Here is a 23,174-nt window from a genome sequence, read left to right on the forward strand (position 1 = left end):
ACAGATATACATAAGATACATTACAAACAAACACAGATATACATAAGATACATTACAAACAAACACAGATAAACATAAGATACATTACAAACAAACACAGATATACATAAGATACACTACAAACAAACACAGATATACATAAGATACATTACAAACAAACACAGATATACATAAGATGCATTACAAACAAACACAGATAAACATAAGATACATTACAAACAAACACAGATATACATAAGATACATTACAAACAAACACAGATATACATCAGATACATTACAAACAAACATAGATATACATAAGATACATTACAAACAAACACAGATATACATAAGATACATTACAAACAAACACAGATATACATAAGATACATTACAAACAAACACAGGTATACATAAGATACATTACAAACAAACACAGATATACATAAGATACATTACAAAAACAATCAACAGAAGTAAATGTAAGGATATACCCACTAAATAATCCGGACATATTGATTTAGAAAACAAATTCACGAAAATCCTGTCTATTTTGCAATCATGTTCAATAATACTTTAAAACAAACTAAACTTTTATTATTATTTTTTTAATCAAATTATTTATCATCAATCTTCAAACATACCATTAGGTCTAGTTGAGTAATGTTGGACTATAGATGTTTTAATATCATGCTATATTATATATTATACTGATAGTCCGTTTAGCTTAACAAACAAACTAAAGCACATATTACACGTGACAATAAAATCTTACAAGTAGTATTTTTTTTGTTAGCAATGTATCAAAACATCAGCAGAAACAATTTTACAGAACTGAAAAAAGACTATATTTTTTATTGAAATATCACGTTTTGCTTTGAAATTTTGTAAAGCTAAAACAAACTTGAAACAACGGGTATTGGGACACGTGCAATTCATATGTTGAAGGATCAGTTGTGACTTACTCCCTGTGTCTGAGGCGAACCCTCCTGATAGCCTGTTTTTCATAGGTCTTGAGTCGGGTACAGAACCTTGTCCCGTCATAGGTGAAGAATCTACCTTTACAATCGTAGGTCTTGCTGCAGGTTTTGTTTCAAATTTCATGATATTTTTTGCGGCATTTTTTATATCTTCGGACATCGTCAATAATTTAGACATGTGTGACGTCCCACCTGCCTTAGGTAGTTGTATTGATTCTTCTGGAACTGTCATTCGCTGAAGTGTGTTGGTAGGCTCTGACGTCATGATTTGTTGTGGTGCATTAGTCGACGCTGAGGTCATGTTTGATCTTGCCGCACGTGTAGACTCTGATGTCCCGTGTGATCTTGATGCTCGTGTCGACTCTGACGTCCCATGTGATCTTGCCACACGTGTAGACTCTGATATCCCGTGTGACCTCGATGCACGTGTCGACTCTGACGTTCCTTGTGACCTCGATGCACGTGTCGACTCTGACGTTCCGTGTGACCTCGAGGCACGTGAAGACTCTGATGCCCCGTGTGCTCTTGACGCACGTGACGACTCCGTCTTCACGTTTGATTTCGGCGCGGTTGATGAGTCTGACGTCATACTAGGTTTCGTCATTACTTTAGGGTAAGACTGGATGGTAGGTCTTGCTGCCGGCTGATTTTGTGCAGGTGAGTCTAAAGACGATTCATCGTAGATATCACCGCCGTCTGTATCGTCTGCAAATGCACAAACAATGTGACGTCAAAATAATAAAATAATGAAAATAATAATAATAATAAAAATAACAATAATACTGGACGCAGGCATAATGCCTATATACCAAGATCACAAAGTTTAACATCAGTTTATATGATGACGTCCCGAATATGAATAAGTTCTTTATTATCTATCTCGTGGTTAAAAAAGCATTCAGGTTGTCCCAAGTGTTCATCCAATCGGTATTCAAATGTTTTGACTGTTGTTGACATAACCACGCCATCTGGACGGGAGTTCCGATGCCGTGGTTACGTCATCAACAGTCAAAATATTTGAATCCCGATTGGATATTGAACATTCTTGAAAACATCATGGCCAAAACTTGTGAGAACCTAACTATTCGCCAAGGGTTAATTTAAAGTAGTTTTATTTATGTACCTTTTAGCAGAGGGATTTGGTGGTTATAATTGCATTGTCGTTTTCGACAACTGTTAAAATAGTTAAGCCAAAAAAATAACCGACATTTTACAATAATATAACGTGACTTACCAGGGACGTCGTAGACGTCATCCAAATTCCCATCGTCCATTTCTATAAGTATAGAAAATACAAATGGTTTAGATTTTTATTAAATCGATTGCATGCGTTTTTATACAAAATACAATGCAAAAGTTAATGTTTGTTGTGTAGCGTCTGTGTCCAGAGGAACCTCGAAAGACCAAACCTCTGTAATCTAATTAAAATATTACGTCACTCCCTGTCTATAACGATTATCGTACATCACTATAGATAAATTAAGATAAATGGCTAACATAAATATGTTGCATACAATTTCATATTAGGAATTTGGTATTAATTTGAATTCAATATGAACACACTTTTAACAAGATATATGATAACTATTTAACGGAAGTTAAAAGCAGAGTTTTTCAAAGTGTTTCAAAATGGCAGATCATCTGACGAAAAGAAATACAATGATAAGAATTTTCAATTTTTTAAAATCACCTATTAAGCTGACAAGGCTTTCAAAAACTAGGACATTAATACTATGATATTCCATTTATATTGGAGGATTAGTTTTAGTCTTGTTAACTTACCTTCGTCTTCAGGCACATCGTAAATATCATCGCTGTCCTCCTCCTCTGTAGTGGAACTTACACGTGATTGGACAAGAAAACACACACGGATTACGTAGGAAAAGAAACGTTCCAAACGGGTGATTAAGTAAATCTGGTTATATGAAAGGACTACGAAGGCAGAGGAAGGGTTAAAACGGGTAGTTATGTAAATTCGGAACACGTAAACATACGGAATACGCAGGGAAAAGAAACGTTCCGAATGGGTGGTTAAGTAAATCTGGTTATATGAAAGGATTACGAAGGCAGAGGAAGGGTTAAAACGGGTAGTTATGTAAATTCGGAACACGTAAACATACGGAATACGCAGGGAAAAGAGACGTAAACGTAAGAAACAAGGATAAAATAGGTAGGGGAGTCATTCTGGTCGGTAGGTTATGTAAATTCAAATACAAATAACAAAACATGCAATATGTTTAAACGCAAGTTTAATGGCGCTTATGTCCATTTCGGTAATGGTATAAACTTGTATCAACAAAGTATAAACTCTGACTTTTGCAATTGGTAGAATATTATATTCCCACATATATATAACAAGCATAGAATGTTTCGGTACACATTTTTTTTTGTAATTGGATATATGTCGGAATGTATTTTCGGTTATTGGTAATAATATTTTGGATATTTGTGAACAGGCATATAATGTGTAGGTACAAAGCAATATGATAATTGGTCGTAATATGTTTAAACGTGCATGGTACATGTACATACACATGTACGTTTTATGAAAATATGCTTATATAGATTTTGATATTCGTAAAAAAAAACATGTTATATATCATTATTTGTGTAATGTAAGTCATGTTAATTCATTTTTGTCTTTCCTTTTTTTTAATAAAACAAATACGTTTACTTCTTGGCAAAATCGTGTCACAATATATTTATAATTGTTAAATTGTCAAGTTGTAGAAAATACTTAAACGTATTCAAGATTCGCCTTTGTCATCAAATCTTGTCGAAAAACAAATATTGTCAAAATTATATTTACATGTAACAGTATCCATGGTATAAAGTATCATATGTTTAATAAATAAAACATGAAAGCAAGGCTTGAATAAAATCTCATTCTTTATATTATATAATAAATGTTATTGATTCGATGCGGCAACCTATGTATAACTCTTTAACATATTGAACTGCCACCCATTTGTATATATGTATTCTCTACACTGTATTGTTTATGAGAATAAAACAATTGTCATTGTCATTGAACTAGCTATTGTGTTTGAGTTATCTAACGTTGTATATATCTTATAAAGAAATTAATATTCGCATAACTTTGCCTATTTATAACTGAGCCAAATTATGTTGTCGGTCATAATATTTTGAATGCTCTCTCGCAGTGATAGGAAAACTGCAACTACTGCGATACTGTCGATATAACAACTATACAGATATCTCCATCATGATAGTTTTACATTTTTCACATTTTTTTTTGAAATGGGAATACATGTTGGTATGTATTTTCGGTTATTAGTAAAGATGTTTTGGATATTTGTGAACAGGCATATAATGTGTTGGTACAAAGCAATAAGATAATTGGTCGTAAAACATACATTTTATAAAAAAAATATGCAAATATATATTTTGATATTCATAAAAAAGCATGTTATATGCAGATATCTCCATCATGATACTTTTACATTTGTAACAGAAAATGATGGAATAAAGTATGAAACCGCCAGCACCACTAAATCCTCCTTTTGTAAAGATTTGGGTATATAAATACAATTTGCGTTAATTGGCGATTTGTTAACTGTTCCGGGTAAGGATAAGATATATATATAAATATATTGTTCTTACCCTTGGGTAACGGGACGGGGGGTTTCCGAGGATATTTCTTTGATCGTTGCTCTGTTCAATTAAAGAACAAAATGCGTACACAGTCTCTCGCATTACATTTGTTTTAGTTTCCTCAGTGTGTTTGTAAACTGTGAAATATTACATATTTGTAAGTATGATCATCAAGTTAATATAGAAAAACAATATGATACAAAAATAAGTTACTGAAGACAAAGTAATAAAGAGAATCCACTATGGGTTTTTGTACATTAACCTCCTTTTAAATATAACTGTAGCGGAATTGGGCAAGTGTATTCTCGTTGACCAGGGTCAGTATTCATGAAACCATATCATGCTCAAGCTTGGATTCTGTGCTTAAACCACCTTTCTTGTAACTCGCCTAAATCATGTTAAACGGACAAAAGGTCAAATATTGAAAACAGTATTTGGCTTTATAGTTGACAGTGCAAGTTTAAAAGCTTTCAATTGAGATTAAACAAAAAGAAAGAAATGAAACATCCTGGTTTTGAGATCTTTCCCATTACTCCCGATTATCGTTTCTAAATAAGTGCTGACATTTTAGTTTGTCCTTGCTCGGTAAGGAGTATGAGTATCGCTGGGTGCAAAAAGCGCATTACCTCTTCAATTGTTTCCAAATTCATTTACACAAAAAAAGATTCTATTAATATTTTTTTAAACGGAGCAATACACTAATATTGAGCACAAAATCAATGTCTCAGCATAAGAATAGTTTCATGAATACGGGCTCAGTTTGTTAGAGAGAGTGAATAATAATTTGAGATCCATAATTCGAATCCTGGACAAAGTCTGTTGATATTTTTACACTTAGAACACCGTTGTTGTTTATATTCTGTTTATTTTACTTTCGTTATTATGTTTTTTTATATAAGAAAAATCACAACAATTTTGGTACGGCTTTTTTACATATGATTTATCAAAGCCATATGCAGATCAAGCAAAAAACCTTCTCAACGTTTTGCTGTATTTTTTTGTCTATGGTACGGGTATCCTAAATAACTGGAAACGTAGTCTGATATACAAAGAAAACTACGTCGAGTAGTGGCTTTAGAGAATGTGTTTTCATATAGAGAAACGAGTTTAAATATGTGATTTCGATATCTTAATTTTGTTCTGTTACACAGGGTGAAAAATGAGGTTTTCACATATGTAAGATTCGGGAATACGGTTTAATATTTCAAAACACAGTCTGAAAAAAATAAAGACGATTGTCAAGATGTGCAGACTGTAATATGTTTTATGTAATTAAAAAGCAATTAAATATATATCCTAATCGAATGGAGTTGAGTATTTTGGAATAGTAGGCCAAAAGTCTATAGCTCGTACAACGTATATGACATTTTAACAGCAATCAGCCTAATATTGCTCCTATCTCTCATCATATTGTTCTATTTCGTCATATTAAAAGATCAAATGCAACCTCATACTGTTTATAATCACACGCCAACCACACCAAATGTACTTTGTCAATTTTATATGAAAAGACAAAATCTTAACAACACGTCTTTAGCGCTTTCATCTCATCAAGGAGATTCTGTAGTCTGAAGATTCTCCTTGGTGAGATGAAAGCGCTAAATATGTGTTGTTAAATGTTGTTTTTTTATATTATATCTTCGTCTGTAAGGATCAATTTACTACTGTTATGATATATACCAATTAATATAGAAATGAAGTTTGTCAAGTATTGATGGATAGGGGGTGGGAAGAAATATCTATTTATATATTTTAGTGCAAGTCGATAGAGGATCATATTCATTGGTAATGCACTGCATCCAGGTCATAATAACTTGTAAAGCCGTTAATTAAAAAGCAGTTAAATATGTTTCCCTTGAATTAAGTTGAGTCTTCTCGGAAAATATGCCAAAAGTCTACAACTCGTGAAACCATATATGACATTTTAACACCAATTTTAGTCACACGTTATTCATTCATCCGTAAGGATCAATTTACTGCTGGTGTGATATATATATTATTTTTTATAGAAGTGAAGTTTGTCAAGTATCAATGAACCGAAAGTGAAAAGAAATATATATTCATATAGTTTACTGCAAGTCGATAGACGAGCATATTCATTGGTTGAACAACCGTTAGGTGATTAGGAATTGAAGTTGGTTAAAGCATTCCTTGGACACAAACTCACCAGACTTTTGAGAGACAGGAGGGTCCCTGGGATACCTAGATGGATTTGCCGGTGGTACCTCTGTGATTTGAGATTAAAGTGTACACATTTTCTTATTAGTCAGTATATAATCACTACTGTAGTCAATGGGATACACATATGCACGCTGAGGTGTTACACAAAAGTGCAGTTATGTGTATAGAAGTGTGATAACCTACAGTAAAACCTCGTTATACTGCCATCACTCGTCCAGCGCAATTTTGGCGTTATATAAAGGGGTTTGGCGATACTTTGAGGGAAACGTATCAAGGCATTATTCAGACAAAAAAAGGGGGGGAGGACTTTGTTATATGTTGGCGATAAACGAGGTGGCAAATGTATCGAGGGGCAGTATATCGAGGATTTACTGTACGTGTAGCCTTGTAGCAGTGGAGGATCGAGAGAATAATAAGGTGGATGTGTAGGATGCCTTAAATTGTAAACAGACAAATATTGGATACTGCCTATGTCGGCGAATTTAGCATTACAGCGAATGTCCGTCATCAGCAAAGGAATCAAATCTGAAGAGCCAGAATCGAAGTTACCCGAATATGTAATTTTACTGACGAAGGCGAAGGTTTGATAGGGCAGATGTTTCCTTGTTTACGGTTTGTAAGGGGACTCAAAGGTGGGAAAGATAGTGCAAAATGATTAATTTCTGAGATTAATGACAGATGAAGGAGGAGATCCTGAAATTCAGGGTAAATGCGATATATGGGAGGTAATTTATATCATATAAACAGATATTTGTAGATAAATATCAAATCCTATCTATTGCGAGTATTGTTTATATTTCATTTATGAAAATGTCAAGGGTCATTTTGAAAATGGCAAATTATTTTTTATAACCTTTTTTTCAGTGAATACGTTTCAAGGTAAGTGACATATTTTAAATCTTATGAACATGAATTACAAAATAGTGAATGCCATATGAACAATAAGTAAGATCGTCCAGGTAAAGAGCAGTATATTGTGTGTACATTTAATTTATATAGTTCTGGATAAATGGCAACACAGATTATCTCAGTGTAGGGACAGACTTCCTGTTTACCAGGGGATGTCTCAGTGTAGGGACAGACTTCCTGTTTACCAGGGAATGCCTCAGTGTAGGGACAGACTTCCTGTTTACCAGGGATGTCTCTGTCTAGGGACAGACCTCCTGTTTACCAGGGATGTCTCTGTCTAGGGTCATACTTTTTGTTTACCAGGGGACGTCTCAGTGTAGGGACAGACTTCCTGTTTACAAGGGATGTCTCTGTCTAGGGTCATACTTTCTGCTTATCAGGGTATGTATCAGTGTAGGGACAGACTTCCTGTTTACCAGGAATGTCTCTGTCTAGGGTCATACTTTTTGTTTACCAGGGGATGTCTCAGTGTAGGGACAGCCTTCCTGTTTACCAGGGATGTCTCAGTGTAGGGCCAGACGTCCTATTTACCAGGGAATGTCTCAGTGTAGGGACAGTCTTCCTGTTTACCAGGGATGTCTCTGTCTAGGGTCTTACTTTCTGTTTATCAGGGTATGTATCAGTGTAGGGACAGACTTCCTGTTTACCAGGGGCTGTCTCTGTCTAGGGTCATACTTTCTGTTTATCAGGGGATGTATCAGTGTAGGGACAGACTTTCTGTTTACCAGGGATGCCTCAGTGTAGGGACATACTTCCTGTTTACCAGGGATGTCTCTGTCTAGGGTCTTACTTTCTGTTTATCAGGGTATGTATCAGTGTAGGGACAGACTTCCTGTTTACCAGGGCCTGTCTCTGTCTAGGGTCATGCTTTCTGTTTACAAAGGGATATCTCAGTGTAGGGACAGACCAGTGTAGGGACAGACTTCCTGTTTACCAGGGCCTGTCTCTGTCTAGGGTCATGCTTTCTGTTTACAAAGGGATATCTCAGTGTAGGGACAGACCAGTGTAGGGACAGACTTCCTGTTTACCAGGGCCTGTCTCTGTCTAGGGTCATGCTTTCTGTTTACAAAGGGATATCTCAGTGTAGGGACAGACCAGTGTAGGGACAGACTTCCTGTTTACCAGGGCCTGTCTCTGTCTAGGGTCATGCTTTCTGTTTACAAAGGGATATCTCAGTGTAGGGACAGACCAGTGTAGGGACAGACTTCCTGTTTACCAGGGAATGTCTCAGTGTAGGGACAGTCTTCCTGTTTACCAGGGATGTCTCTGTCTAGGGACAGACCTCCTGTTTACCAGGGATGTCTCAGTGTAGGGACTTCCTTCCTGTTTACCAGGGATGTCTCTGTCTAGGGTCATACTTTCTGCTTATCAGGGTATGTATCAGTGTAGGGACAGACTTCCTGTTTACCAGGGCATGTCTCAGTGTAGGGACAGACTTCCTGTTTATCAGGGATGTCTCAGTGTAGGGACAGACGTCCTATTTACCAGGGAATGTCTCAGTGTAGGGACAGTCTTCCTGTTTACCAGGGATGTCTCTGTCTAGGGTCTTACTTTCTGTTTATCAGGGTATGTATCAGTGTAGGGACAGACTTCCTGTTTACCAGGGCCTGTCTCTGTCTAGGGTCATGCTTTCTGTTTACAAAGGGATATCTCAGTGTAGGGACAGACCAGTGTAGGGACAGACTTCCTGTTTACCAGGGCATGTCTCAGTGTAGGGACAGACTTCCTGTTTACAAGGGATGTCTCTGTCTAGGGTCATACTTTCTGTTGACCAGGGGATGTCTCAGTGTAGGGACAGACTTCCTGTTTACAAGGGATGTCTCTGTCTAGGGTCATACTTTCTGTTTATCAGGGTATGTATCAGTGTAGGGACAGACTTCCTGTTTACCAGGGAATGCCTCAGTGTAGGGACAGACTTCCTGTTTACCAGGGCCTGTCTCTGTCTAGGGTCATGCTTTCTGTTTACAAAGGGATATCTCAGTGTAGGGACAGACCAGTGTAGGGACAGACTTCCTGTTTACCAGGAATGTCTCTGTCTAGGGTCATACTTTTTGTTTACCAGGGGACGTCTCAGTGTAGGGACAGACTTCCTGTTTACAAGGGATGTCTCTGTCTAGGGTCATACTTTCTGTTTATCAGGGTATGTATCAGTGTAGGGACAGACTTTCTGTTTACCAGGGATGTCTCAGTGTAGGGACATACTTCCTGTTTACCAGGGATGTCTCTGTCTAGGGACAGACTTCCTGTTTACCAGGGATGTCTCTGTCTAGGGTCATAATTTCTGTTTACCAGGGGATGTCTCAGTGTAGGGACAGACTTCCTGTTTATCAGGGATGTCTCAGTGTAGGGACAGACGTCCTATTTACCAGGGAATGTCTCAGTGTAGGGACAGACTTCCTGTTTACCAGGGATGTCTCTGTCTAGGGTCATACTTTCTGTTTACCAGGGGATGTCTCAGTGTAGGGACAGACTTCCTGTTTACCAGAGAATGTATCAGTGTAGGGACAGACTTCCAGTTTACCAGGGAATGTCTCAGTGTAGGGACAGACTTCCTGTTTACCAGGGAATGTATCAGTGTAGGGACATACTTTCTGTTTACAAAGGAATGTCTCAGTGTAGGGACAGACTTCCTGTTTACCAGGGGCTGTCTCTGTCTAGGGTCATACTTTCTGTTTACAAAGGGATATCTCAGTGTAGGGACAGACCTCCTGTTTACCGGGAAGGTCTCAGTGTAGGGACAGACTTCTTGGTTGCCAGGGAATGTCTCAGTGTAGGGACAGACCTCCTGTTTACCAGGGTTGTCTCAGTGTAGGGACAGACCTCCTGTTTACCAGGGAATGTATCAGTGTAGGGACAGACTTCCTGTTTACCAAGGAATGTCTCAGTGTAGGGACAGACTTCCTGTTTACCAGGGAATGTCTCAGTGTAGGGACAGACTTCCTGTTTACCAGGGAATGTCTCTGTCTAGGGTCATACTTTCTGTTTACAAAGGGATGTCTCAGTGTAGGGACAGACCTCCTGTTTACCAGGGGATGTCTCAGTGTAGGGACAGACCTGTTTACCAGGGATGTCTCAGTGTAGGGACAGGCATCCTGTTTACCAGGGGATGTCTCTGTTTAGGGCCATACTTTCTGTTTACAAAGGGATGTCTCAGTGTAGGGACAGACCTCCTGTTTACCAGGGATGTCTCAGTGTAGGGACAGACTTCCTGGTTGCCAGGGAATGTCTCAGTGCAGGGACAGACTTCCTGTTTTCAAATGGATGTATCGGTGTATGACCAGACTTTCTGTTTACCAGGGGATGTATCAGCGTAGGGACAGACTTTCTGTTTACCAGGGGATGTCTCAGTGTAGGGACAGACTTCCTGGTTTCCAGGGAATGTCTCAGTGTAGGGACAGTCTTTCTGTTTACAAATGGATGTATCGGTGTATGAACAGATTTCCTGTTTACCAGGGGATGTATCAGTGTAGGGACAGACTTTCTGTTTACCAGGGGATGTCTCAGTGTAGGGACAGACCTCCTGTTTATCAGGGATGTCTCAGTGTAGGGACAGACTTCCTGGTTGCCAGGGAATGTCTCAGTGTAGGGACAGACTTCCTGTTTACAAATGGATGTATTGGTGTATGAACAGACTTCCTGTTTACCAGGGGATGTATCAGTGTAGGGACAGACTTTCTGTTTACCAGGGGATGTCTCAGTGTAGGGACAGACTTCTTCTCTACCAGGGGATGTCTCAGTGTAGGGACAGACCTCCTGTTTACCAGGGATGTCGCAGTGTAGGGACAGACTTACTGTTTACCAGGGGTTGTCTCAGTATAGGAACAGATTTTCTGTTTACAAAGGGATGTCTCAGTGTAGGGACAGACCTCCTGTTTACCAGGGATGTCGCAGTGTAGGGACAGACTTACTGTTTACCAGGGAATGTCTCAGTATAGGGACAGACTTCCTGTTTACCAGGGGATGTCTCAGTGTAGGGACAGACCTCCTGTTTACCAGGGATGTCGCAGTGTAGGGACAGACTTCCTGTTTTCAAATGGATGTATCGGTGTATGACCAGACTTTCTGTTTACCAGGGGTTGTCTCAGTATAGGAACAAATTTTCTGTTTACAAAGGGGTGTCTCAGTGTAGGGACAGACTTCCTGTTTACCAGGGGATGTCTCGGTGTAGGGACAGACGTCCTCTGTACCAGGGGATGTCTCGGTGTAGGGACAGACTTCCTCTTTACCAGGAGTTGCCTCGATGTAGAAACTGAATTCTGCTTTAGAACCGGATGCCTCGTCGTAGTAAATGAGTTATTTTCATAGCTTGCAAATGGTCATTATCACTCAATGAAAGCTGATAGTGCACTAGCAAATACGGGTTAATATGATAATATATACATTTGCTGTGTTTGTTTTTTTAAGACACAGGGTCTAGCAAAAGCCTTTCTATACCACTTACCATCGGCCTGCGTTGGGGTTTGATTCTCTGTACGTTCTGTGGATAAAGGCTCACAGGTTTACATGTACAATATACAATACGTTCACTCCTCGTTTCCAGGCAACAAAAAATGCCTCAAATTGGTCGTATATTATTTGTATATGGGCTGTTTTTGTTTTTTTTGTTTTTTTAACTATGTCAGTTGAATTCAATCGCAAATTGTGTTACTATTTTTAATGACACCAGTCCAATATTCTATGAAAAGCAACTTATTGTACAAAATATCAAGCATACTACACGCATAATGAAGGATTAAACGGTCCGAACACCATAATATTTCACTTATATAAACGGTTAAGTGTGAATACGATTATTTGAGAAGGTGAATTTTAAAATACGGATGTACAATATTTTATCTTAATAATCAAAACTAGTTTGCACTATTCTTAAAACGTGATTTTTGTCACGTTATTTATAATACATGCTTTTAACAGAAATATCAACTTGAATGTGCAATAAAATTTCGTATAAGTCCTCAACGTGTTTTAAATACATACTAATGTCAAAACTTACGTTGATCAAGACTCATGGCATCATCGTATATATCATCCGCTGTGAACGAAAGAGTTCAAAAGGTCAAAAGGAAATGTTCTATTCTCAAATGAACTGAGATATACTCTATGAACCTACACAATCTACAAGTTTAATTAACGTTAGCTTCGACATGATTTCCTACCCAGACGTATTATTTCTGATAAGATGTAACTCCCTGTGTTGTTCATGCATAAATGTATACTAATTCACTTAAAACCTTTCCATTGTCTTTATTTTAAAATATCAGTCGATTTCGATCATAATTAATGCCTCATAATGTTTTAAATGGTGCTTCACATGATGCTTCAGAATATTTTCCATGATGTTTAAGAATGTGTTCAATGATGCTTCAAATGTTTTCAATGATGCTTCAAATGTTTTCAATGATGCTTCAAATGTTTTCAATGATACTTAAGAATGTGTTCAATGATGCTTCAGAATGTTTTCCTTTTATACTTAAGAAAGATTTCGATGAAAATTCGGTTTTAATAATGGACTTAATTTTTATTAAATCGTTACATTTGTAGGTCAAAGTTTGGATTTCCGTGGTGTTAGGAATCGGGTTTATCTCGACAGTTTACTGTCCAATATAAATAGCATGTCAAAACTTTTAAGCCAGCTCGACTTGTGAAGTCATATGATGAATTCACCAGATTTTCATATGAAAATGTTTTTCATTTAAACTCAATTCGAATTCTGATCAAATTTAAATGCTTCTTTAGTGCTGTTTTCTATTTTTCATCAGATTATTTCGAAAATAATATCCTTTCACGCATTTTCTTTTTCTGTTATGATTGGCTGGGGAAAAAAACATTTCCTGAAATCAGCCTGACATTAAGAAAACACTCACTGGCATGGAAATGATACTTGAATTCACGTAAATTTCTTTCTGCACAAATTACTTATAATTAGCTGAAATAGACCTGAAATGAAATTTCCACATGATTGAAAAAATATTACTTGATTTTCAGGAAAATTCCATGTATTTTTCAGGTTGGGAGCTTTTAGGTCAAATTTATCTTAGAAATAAGGCCAGCGTATTCAATGTTCAATAAAGTCATCCGATCACGCGTCAAGCTTGACCTCAGCAAAATTTATTTAGAAACTGTTTTGAGAATTGTAAGGCTTATATCGACCATCGTGAAACATAATGCATACTTTATGCTAATGACCATAAGCGTAAGGATATATATGTCTATAGGAATACATATAGTTCGGAGTACACGAGTAGTAATGTGAATGCATGGCTTTTAAGTACACAAGTAAGTACAGAAAGGAAATGAGATTTTGGCGCACAGAAGTATTTATGTGAAGACAAGAAGTTTGGAACCTTCAACTATGTATGTAAATACAAAATTCAATACAAAAGAATGAATGAGAAAACAATGTTTTGGAGTAAACAAATATTCATGTGAAAACAATGTTTTGGAGTAAACAAATATTCATGTGAAAACAATGTTTTTGAGTACACAAGTATTTATGTGAATATATTGTATTTTAAGTACACAAATATTTATGTGAAAATAATGTTTTGGAGGAAACAAATATTCATGTGAAAACAATGTTTTTTAATTCTCAAATATATGTGTTAATTACATTGTTTTATGTCACAAATATATGTGTGAATACATTGTTTTATGTCACAAATAGATGTGTGAATACATTGTTTTATGTCACAAATAGATGTGTGAATACATTGTTTTATGTCACAAATAGATGTGTGAATACATTGTTTTATGTCAGAACTATATATGTGTGAATACATTGTTTTATGTCACAAATATATGTGTGAATACATTGTTTTACGTCACAAATATATGTGGAATACATTGTTTTATGTCACAAATATATGTGTGAATACATTGTTTTATGTCACAAATATATGTGTGAATACATTGTTTTATCTCACAAATTGATGTGTGGATACATTGTTTTATCTCACAAATATATGTGTGAATACATTGTTTTATGTCAGAAATATATGTTGAATACATTGTTTGATGTCACAAATATATTTGTGAATACATTGTTTTATGTCACAAATATATGTGAATACATTGTTTTATGTCACAAATAGATGTGTGAAAACATTGTTTTATGTCACAAATAGATGTGTGAATACATTGTTTTATGTCAGAAATATATGTGTGAATACATTGTTTTATGTCACAAATTGATGTGTGAATACATTGTTTTATCTCACAAATAGATGTGTGAATACATTGTTTTATGTCACAAATATATTTGTGAATACATTGTTTTATGTCACAAATAGATGTGTGAATACATTGTTTTATGTCACAAATATATATGTGTGAATATAATCAGTTAGGAGTAATCATGTATTTGTGAGAAGATTTTGGCACTATACACATACTCGTTTATTACGTGAGTAAGTATATGACGTCAATACAAAATTATTTATATATTGTTTTAACACTAATCAAATAGAGCTTTGAGTAAAGTGACTCCATTCGAAGATTTTGGCACTATATCATGTGGTCGATTAAGGTAGGAGTTACGGAGTACATATCAAAACTCACGAGGACCAACAGTAAAGGCGTCATCGTAATCATCTTCGTCTTCATCTTCTTTAAGGAAACATAAGTTATAAATCCAGACAAAATTTAAAAAAAAAACCGGAATTTGAAAGTTTAGCAGATGTGAAACACAAAACACATGTTATCATTTGCGACGCTGATCTATTCAAAGCGTACTTATCACAGTAAAGCAGTCGAGAAACTCAAAGACGTTAATCATTCCTTATGTTTATATATTAAAACCCAGAATTATAATAGAACAGTATTTGTGATACTTAAAACATAAGCTATCATTGGTGACGTTGATATACCCACAGCGTATTTATAACATTACAGTAGTCGAGAAACTCATACGTAATTTGTTATTCCTGATGTTTATATATTAAAACCCGTAATTCGAAAGTATTGTAATTGTGAAACTCAGTGGCTATGCTAAACTTGCAAGATTTTTTTAAATCATATATTTTTATACGTTTCAATTTTTTTGATGATTTATAAGAAACTTCCGTATAAATCATAAAAAAGGAAAGAAATAAAAGAATCTTCTTGGATATTTGAGTCTGAGAATACAGTGTTCATTCACATTGACAAATCTCCACATTTTATGTAAGTAAAAAAACTACTTAGTGAAGGACAAGATTCAATATTATTCAAATAAAAAATCGGGTTTTACTATTAAATAATTGGAATTAAAGGAGTTCTTAGAACATGAGATATTACTTATAGGGCGTAGTAGATTTTTTCCAGCTATCCCTCCCATTCCCTTCACCTCCGCCGGTGCCATGCACTTTAGACGGTTAACACTCTGTAAGCATTTACTTCGGAATAAGCTATCATCGGTGACGTTGATTTACTCAAAGCGTATTCATAATAGTACAGTAGTCGAGAAACCCAAACACAATGTATCATTCCTGATGTTTATATCTTAAAACCCGGAATTTGAAAGTATTGTAGTTGTGAAACAGAATTAACTCGAAACATAAGCTATCATCGGTGACGTTGATATACTCACAGCGTTTTTGTAACAGTACAGTATTCGAGAAACTCAAAACATAAGTTATTACTCGCGATGTTATTATGGCACGCGTAGTTTTAAAAATAGAGTAGAATGGAATATTGAAACTCAAGTTATCAGACACGATGTACAGTATTCGAGAAACTCAAAACATAAGTTATTACTCGCGATGTTAATATGGCACGCGTAGTTTTAAAAATAGAGTAGAATGGAATATTGAAACTCAAGTTATCAGACACGATGTTAAGAAATTAAAACTTGTGTCGTTGTTATATACGGAGAGTAGGAGGAAACATCAAGTCCAGTTAACTTTAGGTTATAAAGACAAGCGGGAATCAAAAGGTTTGAAAATGGTTCATCATCGTTGATAAACACATTCCTTTCCAACATTAAGATGCAAGTGGTTTGTGTGTGGTTGCCAGTTTGACATTTCGCACGTAGAATGTGTAAGGAATTATTACAACCTCAAACATTCTTCTTATATTTAATATCAAGAGTGATTTCCCCTGTATACTAGTAATCATTGTGTTCACGAAGGGATAAACACTACTCCATGTTTGTTTATGCAACGCTGTTGTGACAGCCCCACTTGGCGTGAATCGAACAAGTACATCAACACGAAGCATATCAGACTATTAATTGAAGATCAATATTGATTGAGGTGTGAAATATGGAAATATCATTATCAGTCAAAAATCCCAAATGGTGGCATTATTTTAAGGTTTTGCTGTATTCTGACTGACGGTGAGTCATTAAGAATGTATGTATATAGTGAAAGGAATCTGAGCTAGTGCTCACTAAGTCATGCCTTGATCGGCACATGCCATTTGACGTTTCGCAATGTCCTCGAACGAAGGGCCATATGTCGTTACTGGACAAGCAATCTATTCATGATGCAAACACCTATGAAGATGTTGAACACATCTGTATCTATCCACTTATTAAATCGACGAATTAAAGTGAAAATGAGTTACGAATGTCTTGGTCTTGATTTGAAGCTGTGCATGGCATCTCGACCTTAATAAGCAATTCGTGGACATCGTTTGGCTATCTCTGGTGGCCAATATTGTGTTCAGGGAAGCACACTGAACAAGTACCCAGGATTATCACAAACGGTGATTGATAAAAATAACAGAATGCATGTAAACAAGTGTAGATATGTTTTAACAGCAATAAATGTAAGTCACGTGATGATGTCACAGCTATCTTTTACTACAACGAGGGGGTTGCATTGTTAAGCAATAAACTGCATAGATGTGGCAGACCAACTGGTATAACTGTCACATGTGTCACAGACAAACTGAATGGTGCGCGCTGGCTAAAATACTGGTCTTTTGTATGGGATACACAGAGCAGAAAAAAATGGATCAAATTGAAAAACAATTACAAGCACAGCAGCACAATACAGTAAGCCACTTCAAACACACAAACTACAAACCAGATTAATGTTTTTTTTTTTATAAAACATACATCTTTATGTCGCAATTAAGGCCCTTGCACTGTCCTCCACCCAACAAACGGAATAACCAGACTGCCATATCTCCAAGCATACAGATATATATTGTAAGACCCCACCAACGAGATATGTAAAATGTTCTCATGGTAATTGAATCCGTTGCAGAAGTCCCCGAAACTGTTCCCTTGGTATAAAATGATGCATTCAAATGTATTTACATTGTCATAATACCCTTACATACCTAGTTGGAGCAAATAAAAAGAGATGGGCTGTTGGCACCTAACAAAACCAATAAGTCCCTTCTTCGCTGGGTTAGTTCGACTTAGTTTACGATCTTTTGAAAGACGCTAAAGGCTAAGAGGGCTTCTAGGTGCACGTCCCGTCACCAAAGCTCCCAAACATGCATCCTTAATAGATATATTTTTATAAACTGTTATTGATAAGAATAATAACACCTTTTCATAACGAATAATGATAATTCTACTGCACAAAATGTTCAGTAAATGTGCGAGAGTGGTTAAAACGAAACGAGTTCCCGTGAATGGGGATGGTTTTAAATAGTAGGCGTGATCCAAGGAAGACACGCCCCTGGAATGGATAATATGTTGTTGGCGGTGAGTAAAATTTAGACAAGACACGCCCATGGAGTGATAGTTACTTTGGTATCAATATAAACAAAGAAAAACTCACCTCTTGACACGTCGCTCTGTCTCACATATTCTGTAGCAGTTTCAGAAAAGGAGGCGACTCGGTCTGTAAAATAACATTATGACAACGCGTAAAACTGTGTAAACCCATGTTGATATAATCATATATTGCAAGTAAATTATTACAGGAAGGCTATAAGATGTTTGATTGAGTGGTTTAACATCCGCTTCATTGCCGAGTAGGCAGCAGACGAGACATCCCCGTTTGTATGCAGATGATTGCACCAATTAGGCGTGATCAATAGAAGACACGCCCACTAGTATGTAGCTTACTCCTAGTAGGCGTGGTCAATAGGGGGCAGGCAATGAACTACAAGGGTGAAAGGCAGGCCATATTCAACTCTGCAGAGACGAAGAAGAGGAAACGCATAACATCAAATCATATCTGAATCCATCCTCGATATCCAGGGATCATGCTCACTTTCGCTCTCTACACCCCTGGAGTATGTCATAGCAAAATTGAAGGCACGAAGATAGCTGTTTGATTGGTCTCAGGTAAAAAAAAATACCAATCGCTAGGCTAATACATGTCCTTTGAGAGACGCCAGACTTCAAAGCCTTTCAATTTTTACAGTTACGTAACCGCGAGATTCTTTTGATGTACATCAAAGAATCGAACTAGTCTTTTTGTTTCATCAACAAGGTGGCACACCGAACCTTCAATTTTGCTATGACATATTCCAGGGGTGCAGAGAGCGAACGTGAGCGTAATCCCTGGACATCGAGGATGATCAGATCCCTCGTTTCCTGCATTTATCTAATGCATTTGCCATTCTGCGATATATTTAGATATTTTTTTTAAATACAAATCGATAATCTAAGATTGATCAAGGGATATTTTCTTTACTAAAAACACCCGAAGTCAATAGGAGTTATCGCCCATAGCACGTTCAGTGCGTGCAATATTTAATCCTAAAGAGAAATTTAAATCTTTAAGCTGCGTACTTAAAAGTTCACAACTATATCGTACTCAACATCACGACCAAACAATTTAACAGGTAACGAAAAAACCTCTTGCCATTCATGTGTGATATTTATCGCCCTTGACACATTTTCCCTTTCCGCTGCTAAGTTGCAATAAATAGATGAGTAATTTCAGTATATAGAAAACGGTTCTTTCAATACGCTTACTTATGATTTTTTGGATCTTTTGCTTGAACCAAAAAAAAAAGTTAAAAAAAATAGATAGCGTTCTCTTAATCACTTTGAAAGACCCGTTTGCTGGGCTGACGTTATATAACAATCTAAAGAGGAGTTTTCATATTACCTGCGTCGGTAACAGTGGACATGACTGGTGAACCGCGTGAGGGCTGCGGATCTTTCGTTTCATTCTTGCTGGGAGGCTTTCGTTGTGTCAAATTACGCACCAGGGCTTTCTGGCCAACCGGAAGTCCTAATTCTGAGATGTCATCAGAGGTCAAAATGGCGAGTGTCGACCAATCAGTGATTTCCTCTTTCCTAAGTCTTTCTATAGTGGACTTGCTCACTCCCTCAGTAAGCAGGGTGTTCTCAAAATCTTCAAGTGCTGTTATAGATAGGAACACAATGTTTTCTACATAACGTAAACTTTAAACTTTTTGGGAGTGGCTAGTTTTGCAATTTGTCTTCTACTGAATAGCGAGGATGCCAGTTCTCGACAATCTATACATTACAATATTTATATCTTAATTAAAAGCGTTGAATTTGTTTCCTCGATATCTTACGCGGAAATGTACTATTTGATTCTGCATATGTAGGGCGGTGTGCTTGTTGGGTGGGTTTATATCATTATTATTTATTCACATATTTACCTTTGACTCTTCGCGAATCATCACGAAAATATCTCACTTTGCCTCATTATAATAACAGCGTGTCTGATTGGATAAAACATCACACCGGCCTCACGCGCTCGAGTTTCCTCGATCGCATTTCCCAAATTATCAAAATACACCACAACCGAGTTCCGAGTGACTAGGATGTCAACCTGATCTCATTAATCATTTGATTATTGTTAATTTAGGCAAAATAAAATATTTGTCTTGTCCTTGTAGGCCTAGTAGGGAAATACGATTCTTCATTTCTCCTCGACTTACTATATTTAGCTCGGTTTACCACAGGTTGATTGTGGAGAAATAAAGAATCACGATTCCCTACCCCAAAGGGCAATACATGTCAGTGTATCGTAATACATGTCAGTGTATCGTAATACATGTCAATGTATCGTAATACATGTCTTGTTCCTATTTTATGAAAGACGCAGCCGTAAAATATTCTTTATTAACTCTTTCACCCCTATGTGACTTTGATAAACTCTACCATTCATTTATCTGGAAATGTTCATTATGGATTTCAGTGGTGATAGGGTTAACTGCATGCGAAACAATTAATGAATATAATTTATTTCAAAATCTTTTGTTGTTATACATGCATTGCTATTAAAGTTTCGATTTTAACGGGTCGATTTTGTTTGGGGAGTTCCAAAAGGGAGGCTACCAAGATACTTACAGTTTGTGTTGTTAAAAGCCATATCTGAAACAAAATGGAAATATAAAGATTGTGATAATAATACTAATTGTCACGTTAGCAAATATCTGGAATATGTTTATCAATCATGAATGGGAAGGTCGCAATTTTACGTCATCTAAATGACATTGTATCACCCTCTCTAAAACCTAAAAGCACTGGAAATCTAACGATAAAATATAAAACATAAAATCGATGAAATTAATAACAATCTTCAATCAATGACATATTGATATTACTTGACGTAGTGGATAGCGCACTCGATTTTCCCTAAGACGGCCGGGGTTCCATTCTCCGATCGGACGTGAAATGGTATCAAAATAATGACCACCTGCCTGCCCATTTTTTTCTATATCTGTTATAAAAGAAATGAAGTTTGATAATTCGGACTCCTATCAACGGGCTATAGCCGTTATTCAGATTGCCCATCGCTACACTGAATAGACGCATAACCATGATTAAGTTATGAAGGTGTAAGGATTGGGGAGGGGGTCAATACCAATCTTGTATTCTGTACAGTGGTGCTGTTTAACAAGTAGGGTTATATTAATACATATAAATAACAGGTGGATACGGTGCATTCGGTCAGGATGCCCGGACATACATGTAGGACGAACAGAAGGACACGCTGTCTGATGAACAGTAATTTGTCATAAAAGATGTTAATACAAATACACGGACGGGGTGCAGGAAGAAGACAAACGGATGGACGCACTTATATACGTACAGATGAGGGTAAAGATAAGCATACTGAACAATTCAGCCAGACAGACAGACAGTCACACACATATGATCAGACAGACAGACAAAAACACATTCACGGACGTTTAGACATTTACCCCTGGAAACGCGTACGGATGTACAAAAACCACACAGCCAGACTTACAGTAAGACATTCAAACGGACAGGCTAATTCGCTAACGGTACTCTAGTGCTTAATTTAAATTACACAAAGAGGGAAGCAAAATTCAAATTGTAATTGAGACCGTTATAGAAGTACCCTAATTGCCCGTAGTCATCAAGATACATTAAAATGCAATTACCATTATGCTCAAGTATATATAAAGTTGGAGCAAAATAAAAATAAAATTATGAAACGGACCTGTGACGTCACCTTGGCGTCCACACGTAAATGCGTCATTAAACTAAAGGCTGTGGGTGGTGACCATATATGCTGACCCATCGGGAAATGAAACATGTTACTCCCATTTATACATACCTGTCAATGTCCATGTAAAGTTTCGTAAATTTTCGGTCGGTAAGAAAAAGAAAAAGAATATTAAGACACACACCAGAGTCTGTATGAGAAAAAAGAGAGTCTGCAACGGTTACACAAATATGCTTACCTAACACGCCCAAAACTCAGAGATTTAGATAACGTCATTGTTTACTCTATAGCAGTATTTGCCCAATGAAGAAGTTTAATACGGTTTTGACAAGGAATCATATAGCTTGTATTAAACCATACGATTTGCATTAGGTCTCTGTTTAAGGTTAACTGTGGCGTCAATTTCACATTATTGCCATTACGGTGATTTATAAAGGACATTGATAATTATAATCATTCGATGTTCTTGAATACCGCTTTATCACAACCTAGTTCGAAGGTCATCTCAACTCCCTGGGGAGCATACAGCCGGAGCTGCCATTTCGGCGCTAACAGCTAGCATTCAAAAATTGTAGCACTGCCCAACCACGTACTCATTTACAGCTGAATAGACTGGAACAAGCGGGGTAAAGTATCTTGTTCAGAGATACAACACAGTGCCGTGCCGTGACTCGAACACCCAACCCTTCGGTCACGAGCCCGGCGTCCTACCACTATACTACCGTGCCTCCATTAAAACTCATTGTACTTATTAAAAGCTGTTAGCATCTCGCTATAACGACTTAAAATATCGTTAAGTGTACAACAGCTTAGAATCTCGCTATAACGACTTAGCATCTCATCTCGTTTTAGCGACAAAGCATCTCGCAAACATATAAAGAGCACATTATTTAGTACAGTAGATACTGAAATATCGCATTATTGGAATAGCTCTTGAAATATTTGTTGTGATTTAGTTGAAAGCAAATGTTGAATGTATAAACTGTATCAGTTTACAATCAATACAGAATTACGAATAAAAGAACATGACTACGATCATTATATATGAAATTACCTTCGGCTGTTTCCGTAAGTATTCAGGTGAGGACGTGTCGGATGGATATCACATGGTGTAGGATGGATATACAGGGGCGGGTCCAGGTGAGGGCGAAATGGGCGAACGACCC

General features: G+C 36.8%; 1 protein-coding gene across 3 annotated transcripts in view; it reads right to left on the bottom strand.

Moving 5' to 3' along the window:
• Window positions 1–23,174, bottom strand: part of LOC110461270 — a 55,547-nt gene that overhangs the window by 23,251 nt on the left and 9,122 nt on the right. For 2 of the 3 annotated variants that reach the window (XM_021514686.1, XM_021514685.1), the window contains exons 2-11: window positions 20,883–20,906; window positions 19,666–19,923; window positions 18,382–18,444; window positions 12,660–12,698; window positions 12,108–12,143; window positions 6,744–6,803; window positions 4,586–4,636; window positions 2,744–2,788; window positions 2,196–2,237; window positions 947–1,666 (exon numbers count right to left, since the gene is read on the bottom strand). In XM_021514686.1, coding sequence (XP_021370361.1) covers window positions 947–1,666; window positions 2,196–2,237; window positions 2,744–2,788; window positions 4,586–4,636; window positions 6,744–6,803; window positions 12,108–12,143; window positions 12,660–12,698; window positions 18,382–18,444; window positions 19,666–19,923; window positions 20,883–20,904 — 1,336 coding nt within the window. In that variant the 5' untranslated portion in view covers window positions 20,905–20,906. The remainder of the gene's footprint in view (window positions 1–946; window positions 1,667–2,195; window positions 2,238–2,743; window positions 2,789–4,585; window positions 4,637–6,743; window positions 6,804–12,107; window positions 12,144–12,659; window positions 12,699–18,381; window positions 18,445–19,665; window positions 19,924–20,882; window positions 20,907–23,174) is intronic. The other variant, XM_021514687.1, reaches the window with a different exon arrangement.

This window comes from Mizuhopecten yessoensis, unplaced genomic scaffold (assembly GCF_002113885.1).
Source record: "Mizuhopecten yessoensis strain PY_sf001 unplaced genomic scaffold, ASM211388v2 scaffold10595, whole genome shotgun sequence".
Taxonomy (NCBI): domain Eukaryota; kingdom Metazoa; phylum Mollusca; class Bivalvia; order Pectinida; family Pectinidae; genus Mizuhopecten; species Mizuhopecten yessoensis.